Below are 23,708 nucleotides of genomic sequence, written 5' to 3'. Positions count from 1 at the left end.
CTCACCATGGGCCACCATGGATCCCAGGTGGGTACCTTGCACCATCCTCTAGGCAGGACGACTTCCACCGGCTTGCAGATAGGGACCTCATCTGGCACCTGACCTGGCCTTGAAAGTGAGCACTTTCAGCTCTTCAAAGGCACCAGATGGAATGTCCAAGTTAGGAAAAGCTACAGTCATGCAGAGGAAAAAATTACCACCTGAGTTTTATAGTGGGGGAGGGAGGTCTTAGGACCCTGACCACCTCCACTCACCACAGCAAAGAGCCTGAAGTAGGAAGACCTGGGTCCAAATCTAGCCCCTCACTTCACAGGCCCAGGTGTAACGTGGTTGGAAAATGGGGCGGACGAGGTCCCTGCCCCACAGAGAGGCCATAAGAGGGGGACCCAGAGATTCCACGGCCCAAGGCAGCCCCGCAAGAGGCCAGCCTCACCCAAGGTCAGCCCAGATTGGTCCATCAAACCCAGCCTGGGTGGAAGGAGCTGCCTGCACATGGGGGCACAGACAGGACTTCCATGGCCCACAGGCTGGTCTCACCAAGCCTAGGAAGACACCTGGGAAGACAGGGCGCCTGCATGGTCATGCCAGGCAAGAGTGAAAAGCAAAAACCTGTTTGAAGTGGCACTTTTGTTTTACTGCCTCCAGATTCCAAAAGCTACATAAATATTAGGATTTGTCACCTATGAACACCAAGCTATTTCTGTGGGGCGCCTTTCAGTGTTGGCATCGTGTCCATTTGTAATTTAAACAAATACAGTAAAAGAGGACTCTTGTTGGCTTTGCAACAAAGTAATTTTTCCCAAGAGCTGATCAGAACTTATTTTGACCCAGGAAGACTTAAGAATGGTGAGGTTTGATTGTGCAAAACCAATTTAACAAGTGGCTCTGAGTTTTGATGAGGTGGCTAGTAGTCATTGCTAATTAGAGAGAGACAGAGACAGAGAGCATGTGCACATGAGAGACACAGTGTGGGCACACGAGACAGAGACAGAGAGATGAGTGCCTGAGAGAGAGAGAGTATACAGACCAATTTCAAGTAGAGTGACACTAACCATGTATGTGACATTTCATATTTTTAAAGTGAACGTGTTTATTCGTATAATAAAAATTATTTTAAACAATCACTTTTAACCTATTGACAAATTGTGTTCTCACAGTCACTGGTGCTGGCCCAAGCTTGAGCCTGATCTGGTTAGCTGGTGGGCAGCTAACAGAAAACATAGTGGGGAGTCAAAACATATGATATTTGCTGCACCTTCCAATATATGAAAGTGTGTGTGTGCCCGTCTTGTTACCTAAGACCAGGTCCCCTCCAGTGACGTGTGTGCTGCTTGAGTCTATATTAGTTCATCTCTATGATGCACAGTGTGGTCCAGCCGGCCCCAGGCACTGCGGCCAGAGGGATGGCTGAGCACAGGCTTTCTGTTCTGACCCACGGCAAGGTGCAGAAGAGCATGTGCAGGGTGCTGTGGGTTACAGATTAGAGGGAGACACAGGGGTGCCCACGTGTGTGCATGTGTGCCCATGTGCCTGTGCACATGCACTTGTGTGGGTATGTTCTATGTGCACACATGTATGTGTGCATATGCATGTTGAGCGTGTGTGTGGTAGACTGCAGGTATAGGTTACGTCTAGAAGTTATTATCTCTGGAAGTTAAAGTTAAAAGACGTAAAACATCAGTGACCTGCAGGGAGGAAAATTAACTGGCTTTTGCTGTATACCCTCTTGGATTTTCTGAATTTTATACAATGTGACTAAATATAGTCTACTTTAGAGAAATTACGATAAATAGGTAAAAATGTTTTTGAGAAGTATGGCCACTACATGAAGCACACTCATTCTTAGTCAGGAAGGGGATCTGTTTGCAGACAGGACGCGCACCCTAAACTCATCTGTTGATTCACATCTATGCAATGGGTCGAGCCTGTGTCACAACATCTTACCACAGCAGAGCACTTTCTAGGTCACAGACTGTATCTCTTCAAAGTTCAACAAAAGGAGATTTCTTAATTCCTGTCCTAGAAACTGTTCAACCAAAAATTATGTTTTCAAAGTGTGTAGTGGTATGTCAGGTGTGGAAAGCCTTTTCCTACAAAAAATGTATGCTCTTGAATTAATTTTTCGGTTTATCAGAAAATGGAGTGATGATGTAGCGATTCTATTCTCCAAAGCAAACTTGAGCAGGTAGAACAGAAGTAAACAGTAGGCAACCTATCTCAAAGTGATGGCCAGCCAGCCGATGGTTTGAATTCAGACAGCCTACTTTGAAGAATGTTTAGCTATTTTACTGATAAAGAAAGGATGTAACTATTAAATAGATTAAACAGACTATTTTGGTCTTTCCACACAAACAACCTGAAATAGTGGCTTGGGCAGGTGGCTCAGCTCTCCATGCTTATTCACAGAACAGACAGAAAAGGCTACATCCCCCATCCTCAGCTCATGGCTGAATTTTTAGGATACTGAGGATTTCCACTTAGACATGGAGAAGACACAGGATTCTCCGTTCCAGTGGTCTGAGATGAAGCCAGGTACAAAGTGACTCCCACCAATCCATCGGTGACACTCTCTGGGAAACACACTAAAGGTCTCAAAGGTTCAGTACCAGAAGGGAGATAACCTTGGGGACAGATAATCCAAGCGGCAAAAGTCACAACCAAGACCATGGCATGACTAGAGGCTGCAGCCACTGGCAGCCCCAGGACCACAGCGTGTGGCCCAGACGCCTCCACTGGTCAGTGACTCCAGGGCTGAGGTCCAGCCCTCAGGTTCCCTGTGAGGCTGGGACTGATATCCTCCAGATGGGATAAGTAGCTGAACTAAACAAGCTCCATCCCTGCTGGCTCGGGGGCCACAGGAGGTTCTGGGTCTCCCTGGATATTTGTCCCCTACCTGTCCTGAGAAGCTGGACTTCAGGGAGCCTTAAACCCCTCTGGGAACAGATCTCTTTGCAATGTGGGGATGCTTCCAGTGCCCTCCCTGGAAGAATATTTGCCCACACCAATCATTCATACCCGCGGGGTGGGCTACGGGGAGGGCGGCAGGGCAGGGGGGCCCTGGGGAGGGCAGCACTCACAGGCCAGGGAGGTGGCGCTGGCCGGCAGCGCAGGGGTGAGGAGGTGCTGGTCGGCCTCGGGCTCCTCCAGCTCTGGCGGCCCAGCCTGAGAGTGGTAGGTCACCTGGACCTGCAGGGGTGTGGGTGGGCCCCTGGCCTTGTCAGGGCTGCCGGGGTCCCGCTGCTCCTGGGGCTGCAGCGCTGGCCAGATCCTCTTCCGCCGCCACTGGATCAATGCCACGCGGTCACGGATGGACTTGGCCACAATCTTCACATCGCTCTCATGGAAAAATCCTGACTCAATCTGCAAAGGAAATCACCGTGTCATTACTGGGATCAGCCCCACCCACATGCCCCACTACCAGGCAACCCTGCCGTATGCACCGCCACCTCCTGCTTGTGGGGTCTCTGCCCAAAGTCCCCTCCTCGGGTCCCTCACCCCCATTACCAAGCTCTTTCCTCTCATGGACACTCTCGTCATCCCGTAAGTAACTATCCTCCCGCCATCGACTGTAGATCCACAGGGAGAGTGACCATCTAAACCTACACTGACCCGGCTCCTGGGTCAGCGACAACACAGCAGATGCTCGTAACCATGGGCTGGATGTGTGAGAGGAAAGGGAAGATCCTAATCTGCCTCTGGCAGGGCCAAAACTCAGAGTAGCCCCTCACTGGCTGGGCCCCAGGGCTTTCATGGAGCCCCTTGCTCAGGCTGGCCGAGGGTGGGAAAGAGGTCCTGGCTGCATCTGTGTGCTCAGGGACAGGGACAAGTAGCCTCAACCAGTCCTCAGTGCTGTCTTGGACATTCTCTGAGAAGTCACAGAGGCTGGGGGAAGGAGGCACATTTAGTAACAAGAGACCAGGACGGTGTGTACCCATGCCTAGCAAAATTCTGAACCCAATTCTCCCAATGGAGCATTTGAGAGCATCTGTAAATGAATCAAGGATCTCCAGGAAACATCAGAGTGCTCTCTGAGAATATTTATGGCAAAACCACAAAACAGCGGAAGCCAGGCTCCTCACCGTCACTGTGGGATTCCCCATGTGAAACAGGAGAAGACCCGAGAACAAACCTTGTGGCGCTGGAATCATGTGAACTCACGGTTTTCAAAGTACAACACACATAAATATGCCAGATGTAGATGTGAGTGTGTACATTTATGGTATAGCGTGTGCTTCTGAACTGAGTGGGCCCAGGGCAACGACCGGAGCTTGGCCGCTGTGAGAGCGGGTTCAGGCTTGCAGGGAAAGGGCCAGGGGAGCTGGACATCTCACTATGCCTGAAATCAAGGACATGCTCAGAAAATGACAGACATGCAGGATGACATGGAAGCTAGCACCCAGGACCTCCCACTGGCTGAATCTGGGGCACTCTGAGCACCAAAATAAACAGTGATGTCATGATGGTTTGAAGGACGTGTCCACAAATGAACACAGGAGAAATGAAAGTGATCTGTGGTGGCAGAAGTGGTGGGTTTGCTGCCAGCGTGAGGTTACACAAAGGGGGGCCACATACATGCAGTCTCTGTCTCTCTGCCTCTCAGTCTATCTCTCAGCCTCTGTCTCTCTGTGTGTCTCCCTCTGTCTCTGTCTCTGTCTCTCTCTCTCTGTCTCTCCCTCTGTCTCTATCTCTCTGTCTCTCCCTCCGTGTCTCTGTCTCTCTCTCTCCTGTGGATCACCTGCTCCCATGAAGCCATGTCATGAGCTGCCCTTTGAATGTCCCACCTGGCTGGGAACTGAGTGTCCCGCCACCAGTCAGGTGAGCAAGCACAGATACAAACCCTCGGCCCCAGTCAGCCCTGGCAGACACCCTGGCTACACCTCATGAGGGGCCCTGAGCCAGAAGCACCTGCTAAGCTACTCCCGGATGTCTGACCTCGGAGACTGCATAAGACCGTAAGTGTGTACAGGCCTGTGTTTGGGGTAATTTGTTGTCAGCGATAGGTAACTCACCAATGGAACATACAACCTACTGAATAAAAGAGAAACTGTGAGTGCACACAGATATAAATAAACGGCAAGCCTGGTGAAAATGGAATATTTACGTAGTTTCAAGGTACCTCCTCACAAAATAGTTATTAATTTTAACTGCACATGGAGACCCCTGGCAGAAACCCTCAACCACGTGATCTCAGGGAGTGTCCTCGGTGGGCTGACCGTGGTGAGCGACCCTGATCGGCACTCTTGCCATGAAGGCATCACTGGACAACTCGGACCCTGGGTGGGGCTGGGCTGCTCTCCCAGTTCTGACAGCCGAGGCGGCTGTTAGGAAAGTCCCTGTCTGTGGGAAACAGACATGGGTCTGGCCAAAAGAAGTCACCTTGAACAGTTCTGTTCCACATTTGCAACTTTTCTATAAGTTTGTGATTATTTTAAAAGACTCATTTCAGAAGACAACTCCATTTGACACAATGAACTGTGCTGAAATCCTGCAGACATCCACCCTGAGGCCCCCGCCAGGCTCAGCCCAGGACGGGGAGGTGCGAGCACGGCTGGGCACGTGGCCAGGACTTGCTGAAGAGGCCGAGCCAGGGTTCAGCACCCACCATCAGTGGCCACCCCCACGTGGCTGACCTGACCAGAGGCCGCTGGAAAGAAAGCATCCTACAGACACGCTTGCCTGCCATTTCTATTTTCTGCCCATGACCCATTTTCCCTTCCATCTCCATTTTCACAGTCACCCCCCAGTGATCCTCTCCAAGGTGTTTCTTCTATTTTTTCCCAAACAGCAGAGAATTTGGCCACACTGGAACATCCTATTATCTGGAGGCTGTGTAGGCAGAAGGGCTGGCACCACAAACACGAGAATCCCTGGGCTAGGCTACAAGTTCCCTCCCCTCCCACCCTGGGGGTCTACAAGAGGGGTCACTTCCAGATTAAAGCCAGCCCAGGTCCCCAAAGAGCCCACCCTTCTCTGAGCCCTGGGGGCATCTTTGTTCTGATCCACATTCACACAGGCCTCCCCAATGCATCCCCCACCCACCACCGGCACCCTCCCCACGCCCCCTGCAGGACCTGCTGGGGGGAGATAGTAGAGGGAGAAGAGAAAGCTATCCCATCGGCCTGCCTCCCACCCCCAGGTAGCCTCAGGAAGGCAGCCTCATCATCTTCAACACTCAACACTCAATAATCTCAGGTGTTAACAACAGGGCAGCCCAGACCAGGCGCCAAGTCCTAGAACTGGCAGTGCAGTGACACCCCTATGCTTTCAAAGCACTTCCTTTATAAGGTTACCATCTGTTTATGATAACCAACACTGGTGTTTCATTCGTAGTCATCTCCTCTTTAAATTACTTTATGTTTTGAAAAAGTGTGTGTGTTGAGTTGAAGCTATCAGCAAGTGAACACCCAGCTGAGCAACCTGGGAGTTGTGAGCTCTGAAACTCTGCCCAGCTTGGGCTTCTTCGGCGTCCTAACACCTGGCCCAGGGACAGCCCAGGAGAGGCCCAGGCAGCTGCCATCAGGACCCCAGGGAGAAGGAGAGCACCAGACCCTAGAGTTGGCTCTGGTATTTACAGATGGGTGGGAAGGGGAGGGGAGTGGAGGGAAAGTTAGACCCTGGCCAAAGGCTGCACGACCAGCACTGACCTGCAAGGACCAGCCAGGAGCCAGGTCTAGCCAGGGTTCAGGAGCAGTGGCCAGTAACAACCAGGGCACTCACGCAGGTGGAAGACCCCGCTGTGTGAATGCGGTCACTTGCATCACAGGCACTCCAGGGCTCTGGGCTCATTCTGTTTCTTAAGCAGAGTGTTGGGTATGTGTTGTTTTTTTATTATTCCTTAACTGAACACAGTGATGCACCTTCTTCTGCAAGAATGGCATACAGCACAGAGGATGTTCCCCATGAAAAGGCACTTTTAAAGGAGACAGAGGAGAGGGAAGGGGGAGGCGCCGGGCCCAGGGCCTGCACTGTGAACTCTTGGAGACACCTCCCACCCGTGAGTCCAGTCAGGTGCCAGGGACTTGGTGAGGACCGGGCCGTGGCTACAGGCTCAGGCGCGTACGCAAGGACCTGGGGGCCGGGCAGCATCTGTGCTGCGGCCAGGGGCCAAGGTATTTTCTATGTTGAGGCAGAGAAGGGATGAGTCCTCTCAGGAGGGTGGGCAGGTCCTGGGAAGGGGCCCAGGCCACATTTGGGCACCACTGTCTTATAACTGAACAGTGTCTGGAACAGAACCAAGAACAGAGCTGGAGCTGGAGGAGGTACCTGGTCCAACTGAGATGCAGATGGCACCGGTTGTCTGGGTCCCAGGTGCCTCCAGGACATGTCACCATGTGGAAACTGTGTGCCCTGTCATTCTCATGCCATCGCTATGCAATGCTCATGGGGGAACGAGAACACTGCTCGCCACCTGTGCTTCCTGAGGTGCCTGCACCTCGACAGACACACCCCCTCAAGGCTGTCCAGGGACCCACCTCATCTCCATGCAGGCCTAGCCAACCCCCCGAGGCCTCCCTCTGCTCCTCCTGCCACCGGGACACCTGGAGCTGCTAGCCAGGTACCCCCAGTCCCCGCGGTCCCTCCAGGACACTCTCCATATGCAACCCACCTTCCTGAACCTCATTTCACAGGATACCAGCCTGCACACCACCTTGATCGTTACTTATGTTTGTGCTTTAAACTTCAGCGGAAAGCATGGAGAGACCACAGTGTCGCAGTATGGAGAAGCAGAGGTCCTGAATTATAGGACTGATGGGCTGGTAATTCTCTTTTTTTTTTTTTAATTTTTTTAATGTGGAATCTAAAAAAATAATACAAATGAATCTATATACAAAACAGAAATAGACTCACAGACATAGGTTACCAAAGGGGGAAGGGAGGGGGAGGGACAAATTAGGACTATGGGATTAACAAATACAAACTACTATACTAAAATAGATAAGCTGGTAATCATCTTAATGCAACTCTCAACAAATATGTAGCAATTCAACAGTGCGCACTATGCAAGGTCATAGAAAGATCCTCCCAGAAGCATGGGAGCTAAACGATACTGTTAAATCCGATTACAGCAGAGGTGTCTGTTTCTAGGCCCAGGAATGTGATCAGCAGCTGAGAAGGAGTCCTGACATGGGCTCTGTGCCATTAGCAGGGCGTCACACCTACCACACATGCCATCAGGGGCACAGGCTGCTGCTCAGTGGAAGGCAGGGTCCTGACTGGCCGTGCACCTCCCACTCCTGTCTTGCCCTAACCTGCTGCAACCACCTAAACCAAGTTCCATGGACCCCTCACCTGACACAGGCCCAGTCCCCTGAGTTCCCCTTGGTCCGTGGCTCCCACACCTTACATGGCATGGCCAGCCTCAATTTCCTCAATTTCCTCAGCAGAGCCTCACTGAGCAGTAGTCAGCACAGCCTGGCCCCGCAGATACGCCCCCCACAGGAGCCTGTGCAGGCAGCCTCCCCTCCACCTCCTGTAGCCCACCTTCCAGGGCCATGCTGGGGTCCTTCCCTATCAAATTAACAGTGGCATTTTTCACAGAACTAGAACAAAATAATTTAAAATATTTTATGTAACCACGAAAGACCCCGAATAGCCAAAATAATCTTGAAAAAGGAGAACAGAGCTGGAGGAATCACGCTCCCTGACTTCAGACTATACTACAAAGCCACAGTAATCAAAACAGTATGGTACTGGCACAAAAACAGACACATAGATCAATGGAACTGGAAAGAAAGACCAGAAATAGACCCATACACTTATGGTCAATTAATCTACCACAAAGGAGGCAAGTATATACATTTGAGAAAAGACAGTTTCTTCAATAATTGGTGCTGGGAAAACTGGACAGCTACATGTAAAAGAATGAAATTAGAACATTCTCCAACATCATATAAAAAAATAAACTCAAAATGGATTAAAGACCTCAATGCAAGACTAGATATTATCAAACTCCTAGAGGAAAACATAGGCAGAACACTCTTTGACATAAATCACAGCAATATTTTTTTGGATTTGTCTCCTAGAGTAATGGAAATAAAAGCAAAAATAAACAAATGGAACCTAATTAAACTTAAAAGCTTTTGCACAGTGAAGGAAACTATAAACAAAACAAAAAGACAACCTACAGAATGGGAGCAAATATTTGCAAATGATGCAACCAAAAACGGATTAACTTCCCAAATATACAAACAGCTCATGTAGCTCAATACCAAAAAACAAACAACCCAATCAAAAAAATGGGCAGAAGACCTAAGTAGACATTTCTCCAAAGAAGACATACAGATGGACAACAGGTACATGAAAAGATGTCCAACGTGGCTAATTATTTGAGAAATGCAAATCAGGGGCTTCCCTGGTGGCGCAGTGGTTAGGAATCCGCCTGCCAATGCAGGGGACACGGGTTCGTGCCCCGGTCCGGGAAGACCCCACATGCTGTGGAGCAACTGGGCCCGTGAGCCACAACTACTGAGCCTGCACATCTGGAGCCTGTGCTCCGCAACGGGAGAGGCTGCGACAGTGAGAGGCCCGCGCACCGCAATGAAGAGTGGCCCCCGCTCGCCGCAACTGGAGAAAGCCCTTGCACAGAAACGCAGACCCAACACAGCCGAAAAATAAATAAATAAAATAAATAAATAAATAAGGGCACACCTTATCCAGATTTTCCCAGTTTAAACAAACAAAAAAAAAGAAATGCAAATCAAAACTACAATGAGGTATGACCTCACACTTGTCAGAATGGCCATCATCAAAAAGTCTACAAATAATAAATGTTGGAAAGGGTGTGGAGAAAAGGGAACCCTCCTACACTGTTGGGGGGAATGTAAATTGGTGCAGCCACTGTGGAGAACAGTATGGAGGTTCCTTAAAAAATAGAGTTACCATATGATCCAGCAATCCCACTTCTAGGCATTAATCAGAAAAGACGAAAGCTCTATTTTGAAAGAAAAAATACATGCACCCCAATGTTCATAGCAGCACTATTTACAACAGCCAAGACATGGAAACAACCTAAATGTCCACTGACAGATGAATGGATAAAAAAAATGTGATACTGTATATATATAAAGGAATATTACTTAAATAAAATAAAGGAATATTACTCAGCCATAAAAAAGAATGAAATGATGTCATTTGCAGCAACCTGGTTGGACCTAGAGATTATCATACTAAGTGAAGTAAAGTCAGAGAAAGACAAGTATCATACAATATCACTTATACGTGGGATCTTAAAAAATGATAAAAATGAACTTATTCACAAAACAGAAATAGACTCACAGACATAGAAAACAAACTTATGGTTACCAAAGAGGAAAGAGTTGGGAGGAGGATAAATTAGGAGTTTGGGATTAACAGATACACACTACTATATATAAAATAGATAAACAACAGGACCTACTGTATAGCACAGGGAACTATATTCAATATACTGTAATAACCTATATTAGAAAAGAACCTAAAAAAGATCATATATATATATATATACACACACACACACACACACACACACACACGTATACATGTATATACACATATACATAACTGAATCACTTTGCTGTACACCTGAACATTGTAAATCAACTATACCTCAATTTTTAAAAATATATTTTATTGATTTAAAAAAACCTATTGGGGTCCAGGGAATCCACTTGTAAAGACTCCATCGGCCATACCCTTGTGACTTACTACATTTTTGATAGATGTGCTATTTTCAGTGACGCATTTATTTTAAAAAAGAGAAAAAAAGGGCATGCATTTCTGTGGTTATGACAGGCACAGCCAAGCACTTAGTCTCCTGCAACAAGCATGCAGATTTTTACTCTTGCTCAGATTTTCCAGTAAAAATCAGTGTTTCATTTCTCACGTATACTTCTTTCCCTCTGTGATACAAAACATCTTTATTCTCCTGCTCTCACCAGGCCCTCCAAACCACAATGCCCCACAGAAACAAAGTGAAATAAAGATCAAACCCAGAGGCCCACACCTGCACAAAGTTAGCAAGAATCTGGTCAAAACAGGGCTATTCCTGATATGCTAAAGTCCCCAGGGATCTCTCCGCACCGGTCCACGATACCCTTTCACTGCACCATTTCCAAGGTGATGTCCTGCATCTGTACAGCAGGGTGATTCGGACCTATGTTGTCCTTCACAGCTGCACTCGACCAACAGGGATCCTTGTTCCCAGAACTGCGCACCCACTGCAGGACCACGCTCCTTTTCTGACTTCATTCTAATCTTTGGAAACCACACACTTTCAAGAAACGTACCCAGATTTGCTAAGGAACAAGCACACATTACCATTTCCTGCGCCACGTCATCCGGCGTCTCCCTCTCCAGGTCAAAGGTGAATTCTATGGCCCCATTGTCCTTGGGCTTGCCCTTCAGTTTCTTGGGGTCCTCAACCCAGAGCCGCAGGGCGATGGTGGACTTCCTGCCATGGTCCTCCTCAGCCAGCTCCACCCTCACACCTGTGTCCTCCGCGAAGAAGGCGTGGCTGAGCAGGTCCTTGATCTCGTACCTGGGGAGGGGACGGCTGTCAGGCAGGGCAAAGGCACACTTGCTGAGGGGGTCCTGGACACGGGGTGCAGGGGCCACAACCAGCCCAGCTCCCTCTAGAAAGTCCTCTGACTGTACTACCCACTGGGCAGTCTCTGCCCTTGAGGGCAGCACAAAACAGTACATCTCCGTTCCCTATCTCCCAGGGGAAGAGGAAAAACCTACTACTGAACACATCTAACTGCATAATATGTAAGCCTTCTTTTTTTCTCTCATTATAAAAATTAAACATCCCCACTGTTAAGAGACTTGGGTAATTCAGAAAAGAATGTTTAAATCAGGCTCTGCACTGTGTAGTCAAAGCCTGCTGAGGTGCTAGGGAGCTCTCAGTTGTCACAGGATACCTACCTGGCTCCAGGTAAAACTGAACTGGACCCAGAAGAGGCAGGCCCCCACCTCCCCAGCTCACCACCTGAGGGACCCTGGCCTCAAGGAAGCAGGGACATTTTCGGAGGCTCCTCAGCACGGGAATGGGGGGCGGGTGTTGCCAGGCTAACCACTCTGCTGCCCAAATCCACATCGCTAAATGCTCGTCTAGTTCCTGTCTCTGGCACAAACAGATCCCTGTTTTGTCCTGGGACTGGCTTCCTCCCAGCATCCTGTCTGTGGTCACCGTGGCCCTCGAGTTCCAGTGGCCCATCCCACTGTTGTGCTGCTGAGGACAACACATCCCACGGGCGGATGGAACCATGCCACCCAGACAGCCACCATGAATGAAAGGGGGAGAGTAGGGTGAGCACCCCTCAGGGAGGGTGACAAATGCCTGTGGGGACCCTGGGGAAGGTCAGGAGTTAGGGCCCTTGGGGGCGCAGAGGTCACAGCCCTGGGGGCTCTGTCTGTCCTGGTCTGGGAGGTGGTCTCTGTACTTGATGTGATACACTTTTCACAGTTTTTTAGTATTTTTGTTTAAAAAACAAAACACGATAACCTGCAGGGGGCAAGAGAGAAGGCCTGGGGATCAGGACAGGCCCCTACACGAGAGAGGACAGAAAAGGGTAGTGATCAGTGCTAGGCACAGAAACGGGGGAGAGGGCATGAGCTGGGTGTGCAAGGGCAGGGTGGGCACATGAGGGAGTGAGGAAGAGGTATGCGGGGCGAGGAGAAGGAGAAATGGGGAGGGTGGGGAATGGGCAGGAGAAGAAGGGCAGGGGGGAGAAGGAAGAGAGAGGGAGGAGGGAGGGAGATGGGAGAAAGGAGGAGATAGGGAAAGAGGGGCAGAAGGGAGGAAGGAAGGAGAGAAAAGGGAGGGATGGAGGGATGGGGAAGGAGGGAGGGAAGGAAGGAAGGTAGGAAGGAGTGGGGAAGAGAGAGAGGAGGGAGGGAAGAAAGGAAGGAGAGAGAGAGGGAGGAAGGAAGGAGTGGGGAGGAGAGAAGAGGGAGGAAGGGGGAAGGGAAGAAAAAGGGAAAGAGGGAAGAGGGATGGGGGAGGGAAGAAGGAAGGAGGAAGGCTCAGAACACACACCTAGCATCCTGGCTGACCAGCTGAGGAAGGAAGGGCCCTGATCTGAGGTGGGAGCTGGTCTGGGGGGCATCTCAAGGGCTCTGACTTGAATGTGGGACTTTGAGATGGGTCAGACAAACAGGTACATGAAAGACGCAGCCTGGAGCAGAGAGAGAGGGCAGGATGAGACTCAATGGGGAGCTTGGCATGGGGGTGTCCTCCAGGCTGGGGGGATGGATAGGCTTGCTGGGGACAACACAGAAAAAAAGCAACAAGGGAAGAATGAGGCCCCAGTGGCGCCCACACTCCAGGCTGGGTGGGCGAGAAGCAGCCAACAAAGGGGTTGGGGGCTCTAGGACAGTCCCCAAAGCCAGGGAGCATGTTCCAGGCAGCAGAGCTCGGGCAGGGCTGCCCACCAACCACCCAGCAGGCTTCTTGGGACCCGGTATGCCTGTGGCCTGAAGTGGCCTATCTCCAATGCTCTTCTTCTCTTGGGAAGCGATTTCAGCCAGAGCAACAGCCCAGATCCAATGCTGCCTGGGAACTCACCTTTCCTCCTTTTTTTTGCAGATACACTCCCCAATAATCTCCTTGATTTCAGGATCATGCACTTTCTCAAAGCTGGCCGGCTTGATGCCCTGAAGATGACATGAGCAGAGTCACCTAATACCAAATTGGGGTCTGTTTCTTGCGCACCTCACACTCACCCCAGCAGAAGAGAAGGCAGGAAGTGCACGAGCCTTGTTTGGGGTTGGGGTCGGGGGGGCTGTTTCAGTCTAAGTCCCCACTGAAGGGCTGTCGGGAGTAGTGAGGTCTGGGGTAGAGAAAGATTCAGGGGAGACTCAGAGCAGACATCAACGATGCTCACTCTGCCCAACCCAGCTCCCCACAAGGTGCACTCTTACTGCACAGCGGAGGGGGCCGGGGAGGCACACCTGCCCGAGGCCACCCGCCGGCCAGCCAGGGCCTCCCATGCCAGCTGCCCAGAGGGTCCTGGAGGCTAGACAAGGAACCGTAAAGAGCTGGCCTTTCTCGCCACAGCCCCCTGGAGGGTGCAGAAGTCACTATGTGGTCACTGTTGCTGGCCCCACTGTGGTCACCGGCGGGGCTGACTTCCAAGGCCTGGTGGCTTGAGGGGGCTGCAAGCAAGCAACTGTGCCACGGAACTCCACAGCCAGCAGCCACATCAGATGACTTTCAGACAGCGGGAGCAGGAGGTGGCTGAGCATTCACGCCGACCAGAGACCCAGCGGGTGCTAGGGGCATGCAGCCAGAGGCATGGGGGGAGCAGAGTGTCAATCCCACAAGCAGATAGGATTCCAGGAGAAACAGGGGCTGGACTGCCGGTCTTATTTGCAATCTGTTCAGGGTGGGGTTTGCGGGGAGGGGATCCTGGTTTTTAAGCATTTTGAACACAGTGAGGGCTCAACCATCATGTTCTTCCCCCTTCAAAACAACTTTGCCTTCAAAGGTCTTGTCCTGGCTTGTTTTTTTAAAGCATACATTTTCCCACAGAAAGGGATGGGGGAGAGGGGAGGCGCACCCCCAGCCCAGGGGCAGACCTGGGAGTGCAGTATCCGCAGCAGCTCCCGCCACCCAGCTGGGGCCCCATGGTGCCCACCAAACCCCTGCCTATGACCTCTGGCCATAACCAACTGGGGTCAGGTTGTGCCTGACATGCAGGGAAGTCTGTGCAGCAACAGACACAGCACCCTGGGTTTCAGAAGCAGACAAGGGGTCCCCCTAAGATGAGAACCCCGTGCCACTCCACTGAAGCCAACAGAAAAAGAAGTTTACCTATGCCAGCAAGAAAGGCCACAGTCCTACGGGGGTGGGGGCAGGTGGTCTGAGAAACTATAAATACAGGTAAGTGTGTACGTACACTGTCATTTAAATCTCTGGAAAGCTGAGGCCCCCAAAGCAGGTAAAGAATGTGCCAGAAGAACAAGTTGCTGTTTTGAAGGGGCTCACGTCTCTGGGCTCAGAAGCACAGAGTTGGGGCAGCTGAGAACTATGGGCACCAAGACCCCAAGAGACCCCCAAGGACGGGAGCAGATGCTGGAGGCTGGACCAGCGTGTGGGTGTAGCGTGAGGGCCCAGAGGACCCAGAGCACAAGGGTGTTATTGCAAACAGAGGAAACACCAAGGATCAGGGAATGCACCTTTCATCTGATTTCCTCAAGGAGGCAAGGTGGGGCCGAGCCTTGCTTTACCCAAACCAACATGGGTCCACGTAGGAGCTGCGGGACCCTGACTAGTGTCCTGTCTCCCAGGGCCTAAATGGGGGGGCAGCAGGGCTGGTGGAAGAACCAGAGTGGCCGAGGAGTATGTGCCCAGGGAACTCAGTCTCTGTCTCCCCAAGCCCAGCAGAAGGACCACCACCCCATCCACATGTGCAACCAGAACCAAGGTCAGCAGCTGCTCCACCTGCACCCTGGGCACCAGCACCCCTTCAAGGCCTGGCAATGCAGCCCTAACCTCCCTTGGGTCCCTCCCCTGTCCCCCTGGAGGACCACTGCCCACAGCCGATGGGCCCACCTCTCCGGTCAGCACCACTGGGGAGCTGCACACCTATCTGTGGGTCTCTGACCCATGCCCACAAGTGCTGCCAACCAAGGATTCTCTCTTCCCACCTTGCACCCTCAGGGGCACACAGGAGGGGCTCAAAGTAAATAAATGACCAATAGATAACTCAGAATTAAGAACCAAAGGACAGAAGCAAGCTGCAACCTGCGGGAAGGGCTCAAGGAGGAGGGCGGGATAAGGGCGGGCGCTCCGGAGTGGCGAGAACCATGGCTCCTCATGCTTCTGCAGAAGTGAGGAGGCTGCATCGGGGGCGGGGGCGAGGCAACCAGCACTCGGGTGGTGGGGCCTTGGGGCCGCAGATGCAAATGGACAGTGAGCTGCCAGGGCCCAGAAAAGCCCCAGCCCCAGCCGCCCTGCCCTGGATGCTCGCCTTGCATTCCCCACCCAGCGGGACAGCCACAGGGGGAGGACAGGATGCTGTTCTCACAACTGAAACTGTCCAGTTAAAGCCTGGGGACATGCCAGAAGGTGGGAAAGCCAGCAGCCCCCAGGTGGCACAGAGGAGGGGTTCTATGGACAGGCGGCCTGGGCACCTCCTGGAGAGGCCCCTTCGGTGCTCCAGCCCCGCAGAGCTGCGTGAGGCCCCAGTGACAGCCTCCAGGATCCGCCCATGGCCCACATTACAACTGCTGCTACTCCACCGCAGCTCAGAGACCTGAGTTACCCACTAAGCCTCTATTTCCCCATCTGTAAACTGGCTTCCTTCCCGTCCTCACACAGCTTCTGTGAGGATTTTACAAAGCACACAGAGCCCAGCGCGGGACGCACAGCCCGTCACAGTGGCCGGTGGACTCACACAGGTGACCTTCCTGTAGATCTGGGCGGCGTTCTGGCACTCCGAGTAGGGGTACTCCGAGGTGGCCATCTCCAGCATACACATCCCGAAGGCATAAACATCCACAGACTCATCGTAATGCTCCTCATACATCTCTGGCGCCATGAACTCAGGGGTACCTGCGCCCAGGAGCAAAAGATGCAGGGTCAGTGGTCACTGGGCCCAGGAGACCCTTGGGCCTCTCAGAGCCCCATGCCTCCTCCCCCATCCACAAGCCAGGGCTGGCCCTGCCCCCATGCTCCTTGTCATTGGTCCTGGAATGCAGGATTCAAACAGGCTTCTGCTTTATTGACAGAAGTTCCCCAAAATTCCCCCTGGACCCTCCTGATTCCAGGTTGGATCAGTTCACAGTGCCATCCCCTGACCACAGAGCTGAGAGACCATTACCTCCCAGGAGACAGGGTTTGTGTCAGAAATGGCAGAGGTGCCTCTTTGAGGCAGAAGCCTAAGCACACCCCTCCTGGCCACAGGCCCAGATAACCCCGAGCAGACAAAAACATGTGGCCACCACATAGCTCCTTAAACTGCAAAACCCCAGAAAGCCTCCCATGTCCCTAGACATGCAGAGCACCCAGCAGCCCAGACAGTGATCATCTTCACTGAAGATGGCTGCCTGGGGACAGCTGGGCAGGTGCCATTCACCTGGCAGGTACCAGCTAGGTGTTATGGTGAGAACTGCCCATCCATTCTAAGCACAAGAGATTTTAAAATAACGCTTACTCTGAATTTTTAAGGATATGAGAGACTCACATAGGCTGAGTAAAATAAGCCAAATATATGACTGCACATGCATGCTGACCATCCCATATAAAACGATAAGCACAGACCAAAATGACTCAACTAGGAGGTGGGGTTACGGCTGATTTTTCCTTTAGTTACACTAGTCTGGTGTTTTTAATTTTCCTGTAACAAACATTTGCTTTAAAAATCACAAACTCCTTTTATTAAAATAGGTCCAGTTGAGCATCTGTCAAGCTGAAAGCAAAGAAAAGGGGCCATCAATTTCAATAAGGCTGCTTTTAATTTTCACTACTCCATCTTTGTTGACTTTGGAAGATTCTCAAAATGTTCCAATTTTTTTAAAAAGCAGATGCAAAACAGTGCAAACTATTGGGTTAAAAAGCATGGGGGTTGTGGGGGGGCCTGGGATGCAGGTAGATTAAGGGTGATTTTAATTTTTTCTCCTTTACCTGTAATTTCAATTTAAGATGTACTATAAGTTTAACAAAAAAAGTTAACAGTTTGGGTAAAAAATGGGAAAAACAAGAATCTACGTTATGATTTACACACACGCATAAAGAATTCTGGAAGATCCCATCAGAAATAATGATGAGTAGAGAGAAAACAGGAGTTCAAGGGACCTTGCACAAGGAATTTTTCATCCTTTTGGGCTTTTGAACCATATGACTGTACTGAAAATTTTTTGCACTTGGCTATATCCATCTATAGGGGAAGAGGGAGAAAGGAGCCTCAGGGTTGCTGGCAAGAAGCTGGGAGCTGAGCTGGCCTGGGGGGACCCCACTCACCTGGTCAGGACTCCCAATCACCCAGCTCAGTCTCTCCTGAGACCCTTGGGAACCAGGAATGCTGCTTTACAAGAAATACCCCAAGGCCCCCAGATGTCCTGGCTTTGGGGGGGATAGGGTGGGCAGTGGGTGTGTGTGGGCCCCAGCTCCACCAATCCGGGATGGTGGGGGACGCCAATTCTGCACATGTGCTTGGGCCACAGACACTGAACTTTCTTCTCCTTCCTTACAATGTAGCCATTTAAATCTAAATGTTAATAAGAATGTGTGTGTGCTGGCACACACACACACGTGTCTGTCCAGGGACCTCTGGGCACACCTCCTCAGCCCCATGGCCCCACATCCCCCACATCCCAGCCTCCATGGCTGTGAACACCTGCAGGAAGGACTGCGCCCACTTCAGCTCCACCCACTCAGGACCCAGCACAAACGCAGTGAGAGCACACCATGACAGCATCAGATCCAAGTGGCCCTCCGGGACAAACCCCACAAGGGTCATGGGTAGCATCTGGGAGGCTGCCACCCAGATGTCTCAAGTGGGCCACGTCCCAGATGTCTCAAGTGGGCCACGTCTTATCTGCACAAAACCTCTCTGACGGCTGCACCCAGAATGGGTCCACAGCATCAGCCGCCCCGCAGGTACCCTGGACACAGCATGGAAGGGAAAGTGTCATCCTGGCGGATCCCCCACCTTACCACAGACCCCCCCCCCACTCAGCTGAGGCCCCTTGCTGAGGCCAGGGCCTATTTAGATGCATTAATCAGCCCCCACTGACAATGAGTGTGGAGCCTCGTGGGCTCCAGCTGAGCAAAAGGTGGGGTGACCGGGGAACCCCATGAAATCAGGCACCCTTTGTGCGGCTCACTGTGCCTCCTGGAAACACCCAGGCTTCATCGCACCCCAACAACTGGAAAGTCCATTTCCAAGAGGGAAAAGAGGCACCAAGGAAACCCCCACTGCCAAGGCCAAATCTGCAAAACCTGCCTGGAAACCTCCAGCAGCTCACAGGCTGGGGGTGTGTCCCACAGCTAGACCCTCACCTGCTCCACCTATTTCACAGATAGGGAACTGAGGCCTGGGTCAACCCTTGCCCTACCACTCAGCTTCCCTGTTCAGCCGGAGGCCCCACGTCCACAGGGCACCCCCAGTGGCCACCCTACCCCAGATGTCACATTTCAAACCCACTACCCTGCCAGAGAAGTTTCCAAATTCCCACCGGTTTCATTTTCCACAAACAGGTCAAGTTCTGTCTCCAACCATACAGCAAAACCATGAACTCGCAAAGCCCTGAATCACCCTCTCACTCTGCTTATGTGGGAAGAAGCCCTCACATCATGGCACGCAGGACAGCCTCTCCCAATCCCACCTGATCCAAGCTTCCAGGGCCACATCCTGGAGCCACCTGACCCTGCAGCACACTGGCACTTTCCAGACATCTTGAACCCCGTAAATGGCTGCCCCACAGTCCCTCCAAGCACTCTCTTTGCAAAGCCTGGAGGGGCTCCCACCGGGCCTGGTGGACACATAGTGCCCACTGTGTATCAGGACCACAGCAGGACCTCACACGGGGCTGGCACGAGCTACAGACCATCTCCTCGTGGCAACTACAGCAACAGAGCGGCTTCTCAGAGGAGGACAAGAAATGCAGAGGCAGGAACGGCCAGCAAATTGCCATCCACATGGAATCCCTCAGCCCCCATGCCCCACACGCTCACTCTGTGCCCCAAAGTACCCCAAGGGCTACTTTCTGTGGGCCTCAGGGCCTGGGGCACCCTACCCACCCCCCAGCCCACTGAAGCCAGCTCCAGCCTCACTGACCACAAAGTCCCCACATCCCTCTGTCCTCCGGACCTCCTTCCCACTCCCAAGTACCCACAGCACCAACAGCCCCTTGGTGCCAGTCGGCCTCACCACCCAAGGGACAGAGCCAAGGGACTCACAGGGCATCCAGGGCTGCAGCCTGGCACAGGGGCACAGGAAGGGAGCAGAACTAGCGCACCTCACTCTTGCAGGACGGTGACCCCGAGGGGTGGGGAGGTGCCCTGGAGACGGGCTTACCTATCACACTCTTGGCAAAGGATGCTCTCTTGAGGGTGGCCAGGCCCAAGTCGCCAATCTTCACAGACCCTGTGGGTCCGGTGATAAAGATGTTGTCGCACTTGAGGTCCCGATGGATGATGGGGGGCGTCCTGGTGTGCAGGAACAGCAGGCCCTTCAGGATCTGCCGGCACCAGCTGCGCAGGACCTTGGGCTTCATCACCTTGAACCGCTTCAGGTACCTGCGGGTGGGGGTGTGGCTCACCGACGGCTCGTGTGGGGAAGGGGCTTCCAATTGCTGGGGGCTGTGTATTTATCACCCGAACAGGGGCACTTCTGAGAGAGGGGTGCTGGCCACACCAGCCAGGACCACCCCAAGCAGATAGGAGGCCTGGGGCCTCGGCCATCGCGACTCTTGAGCCCTGGGTCAAGCCCACCCCGAGGCCCCGGCTGGCTGGGCAGGTGGCACGCTCACGTCTTCAGCGTCCCCGAGGTCATCAGTTCAGTCACCAGCACGATGCACCGCTTCCCCCTGGCACTGGACTCCCAGAAGTCATAGAAGCGCACAATGTTGGGGTGCTGCAGGCCCTTCAGCATCTCGGCCTCCTCCTTGAACCGCTGCCTCTCCAGTTTGGTGAGCTTCCGGTCCTAGGGAGAGACACACACAGGCTGAGAGGGACGCCCTGTGCAGCCTCAGGCAGAGGCCTTCCCGGGAGCCAGGGCCAGGAATCTGCCAGGCCACTCGCTCGTCTCCTTACACACAGAGCACAGCAGATGGAAAGGACTAGACATCTAGGGTCGGGGGAAGTCTGACCCAAGTCCTTCCCCTCTTTATCCACAGAGAGCAGAGCAGGCCTCTGACTTAGAAAGCCGGCACAAGTTGCTCCCGGTTCTCCAGCATCTGCAACATCAGACCCTGAAGCCTCATTGATCCTGAATGAGCTCCTCCTTGCTCAAGAAGGGCTAAGGCAAAATGGTCTCCGGGAACCAGAGACACCTCCAAAACCCACACTGCAATACTCATGAGCTTGTCCCCTAAAAACAGCTCTGAAACCTTGCTCCCTCCACACCTACTTACTGAGTATTATTAAAAGAAAGAAGCATCCGTTTACTTCTAATTTACACATAACTTTGAGAATATGTTCACAACCACAGCAGATGACAACCAGAAAATCAGGAGATGCTGACAAGAGACAAGAGACAAGAACAGAGAAGAAGAGCAGAGGCCCAGCCATGCCCGCATCAGTGCTAGAGGACATGGCAGACACACTTCCTGGGGCCTGGGAACACCTGCACCCTGAGCACTAAGCTGGACGTTAAGTTTAAGTGGGGAACTATAACACCACCATCAAAGTACTAGGAGCCACCTCTGGGGTGTCGCCCATAAGTATGCTCCAGCCACATCTCTGAAGGAAGACCACTGACACCCGCAGCACATTCCAACACCGCAAGCACCTTGCTTGTCCCCACCCCATCTGCTCCAGCATTTCCCTGACCCCCATCCATCACCAACCCTGCCCCCTGCCTCATCCCGCCCCTGCAGCCTAGATCCTAGCCCTTCCCTTCCCAAAACCTTCCAAAGGATTCCCACCTCAGAGCACTCAGAGCTCTGTTGTTTTCAACTTCAACTCATGGATGAATCTTACCTCTAGGGACCCCAGCACGGCCTTCTCCCCAAGCCTGAGTGTGTACCCCCAATGTCACCTCCATCACGGCCCAATCAGCCCACAAAGCCCACGCCTTCACCCTCCCACCAGGAGGACTCTCAGAAAGAAACATAAATACAAATGAACACAAAACGTCAAGTTTTGAGGAGTTCTAGGAAGACAGAAATGGATAAATCTGGACAAATGGAGGGAGAAACAGAGCTGAAAAAATCACAGGCCAAAACCCCTCGGGTCCTTTGAAAGACCTCAGAGGACATCAAGCCAGACTCCAACCAATCCAAAGAGAAGAGGAGGGCCCTGGAATCATGACGAGATCAGCTGGTTAAGGAATTCTATCCCAAGTGGCACTGTACCCATTAGGCATTTTCCCTCCCGCCAGGCCCACCCCAACAAACCCTCATCAGACACTCCACGCACAAGTGGGACTGGACGGCATAATCACCAACAGAGCAAAGATATACCAAGACTGATCCCAGAAAAACAAATAATTCAGGGACAAAAGCGACTTCCAAAAAGAAAATCTAGTTCATGTCCTCATAAAGATCCAAGAGGCTGACACACATAAATAAGAGCAGCTTCTCCTTAAAAAGAAACAATCAAGGAAGAGCTTTTGCAAGTTAAAGCTCCATACTTTAAGAATAAGATATTCTGTAATCTAATGAAACACTAAATACAAAAAAGTAACCATTTAACCAAGACAATAACATGGAAACATGTTCTACTCATCAAAGGTGATGCTTTGTTTTAGAAAATAAGTCAAGCCACCAACGTATTCTCAATACGTGTATTTGACATGGGAGTTACATCTAGAATACAGATGGAACTCCCATACCTCAACAATAAAGACATGAACAGCAAAGTCACAAAAGAAGATGAAGAAACGGTCAATAAGCACATGAAAACATGCTCAGCATCATGAGTCACCAGGAAAATGCCAATGACAAGCACAAGATACCACTTCACACCCACCAGAAGGGCTAAAATAAAAAGATGGATCATTCCAACCACTGGGCATCTGAGAGCAGCTGGGCTCCCTCTGGGCACACAGCTGTTGGAAGTGCAAGCTGGTACAAGCCTCAGTGAGCCCTTGGCAGGTTCACCCCTGCTCTAGATCCAGCCACTCCCCTCCAAGGTAACCACCTCAAAACAAAGGATTGACAGCAGCTCCATTCATAATATCTCCCAAACTCCAGAAAAGGCAGAACTCACACGTGGGGGTGAAACCAGAACAAGGGCTTGCCTCTTTGGTGGGGGAAGATGCAGGAGCTGAGAACCTGGGGAGGTGTGGGGGGACGACGGGAACACTCTACATTATAACAGAGGACAAGGGTTACACCTTCGCATGCATCTGTCAAAGCTCATCAGCTATACACTTAAGATCTGTGTTTCATCATGTGTAAGTTATACCTCCATTTTTCAAATGTAAAAAATAAAGTGAAAGCATCTGAAAACCAAATGAGAGAAATAGAAGAAAAACATCAAGAGACATGAAAGAACCAGCTGGAAGTCCTAACAACAAGGAACAGGAGTTATAAGAGCAGAAAACAGGTATCAGGAAGGAGGAAGATAGCAGAATAGCATTTCCCTGAGCTAAAAGAAGAACTATTTAGAATAAAAGCATGTGCCAAGGCCAGGTCAGAGTAAATGAAAAATGACCCACCTCCAGTCTCATTCCAGCAAAAGTGAGATTCCCAAAGACTGAGATCAAGTTCTACCTGCTGAGGAACACCCAGACAGGCACCCAGTCTCACCGGCAACACTGGCAACATCCTCAACGTGCCGGCTCAAACCTGGAATTCTATCACCAGCCAAAGGGACATCAAACCACGAGGCCCAAAGACTTATTCTCAGACACTCGAGAACCCAAAGGTTACTTCCCAGCACCCTAGGTGAAACAGCTACTGGAAGTGTTTCTGCAAAACACAGAACAACACAGAAGGGAACTTGGTGAAGCCAACTCCACTGGCCCACAATGGACGACTGAACTTGGCTGCACCAGGAGAAGGAAACCAGAAAGGACGTGGGGTTGCCCCACTGTGCCACTCCCTGCCCCAACAGACAG

At 51.7% G+C, this 23,708-nt stretch overlaps 1 protein-coding gene across 10 annotated transcripts in view; it reads right to left on the bottom strand.

Moving 5' to 3' along the window:
- WNK2 (WNK lysine deficient protein kinase 2) overlaps positions 1 to 23,708 on the bottom strand; it is a 141,473-nt gene that overhangs the window by 78,632 nt on the left and 39,133 nt on the right. For all 10 annotated transcript variants that reach the window (XM_082401031.1, XM_082401032.1, XM_082401024.1 and 7 more), the window contains 6 exons: positions 20,455 to 20,627; positions 20,001 to 20,221; positions 16,377 to 16,534; positions 13,544 to 13,632; positions 11,296 to 11,515; positions 3,078 to 3,360 (listed from right to left, as the gene is read on the bottom strand). In XM_082401031.1, coding sequence (XP_082257157.1) covers positions 3,078 to 3,360; positions 11,296 to 11,515; positions 13,544 to 13,632; positions 16,377 to 16,534; positions 20,001 to 20,221; positions 20,455 to 20,627 — 1,144 coding nt within the window. The remainder of the gene's footprint in view (positions 1 to 3,077; positions 3,361 to 11,295; positions 11,516 to 13,543; positions 13,633 to 16,376; positions 16,535 to 20,000; positions 20,222 to 20,454; positions 20,628 to 23,708) is intronic.

This window comes from Balaenoptera borealis (genome assembly GCF_965194805.1).
Source record: "Balaenoptera borealis genome assembly, chromosome: 8".
In the NCBI taxonomy this organism is placed as follows: Eukaryota; Metazoa; Chordata; class Mammalia; order Artiodactyla; family Balaenopteridae; genus Balaenoptera; species Balaenoptera borealis.
The sequence above is the reverse complement of the archived record's forward strand: the minus strand, read 5'-3'. Positions and strand labels throughout refer to the sequence as shown.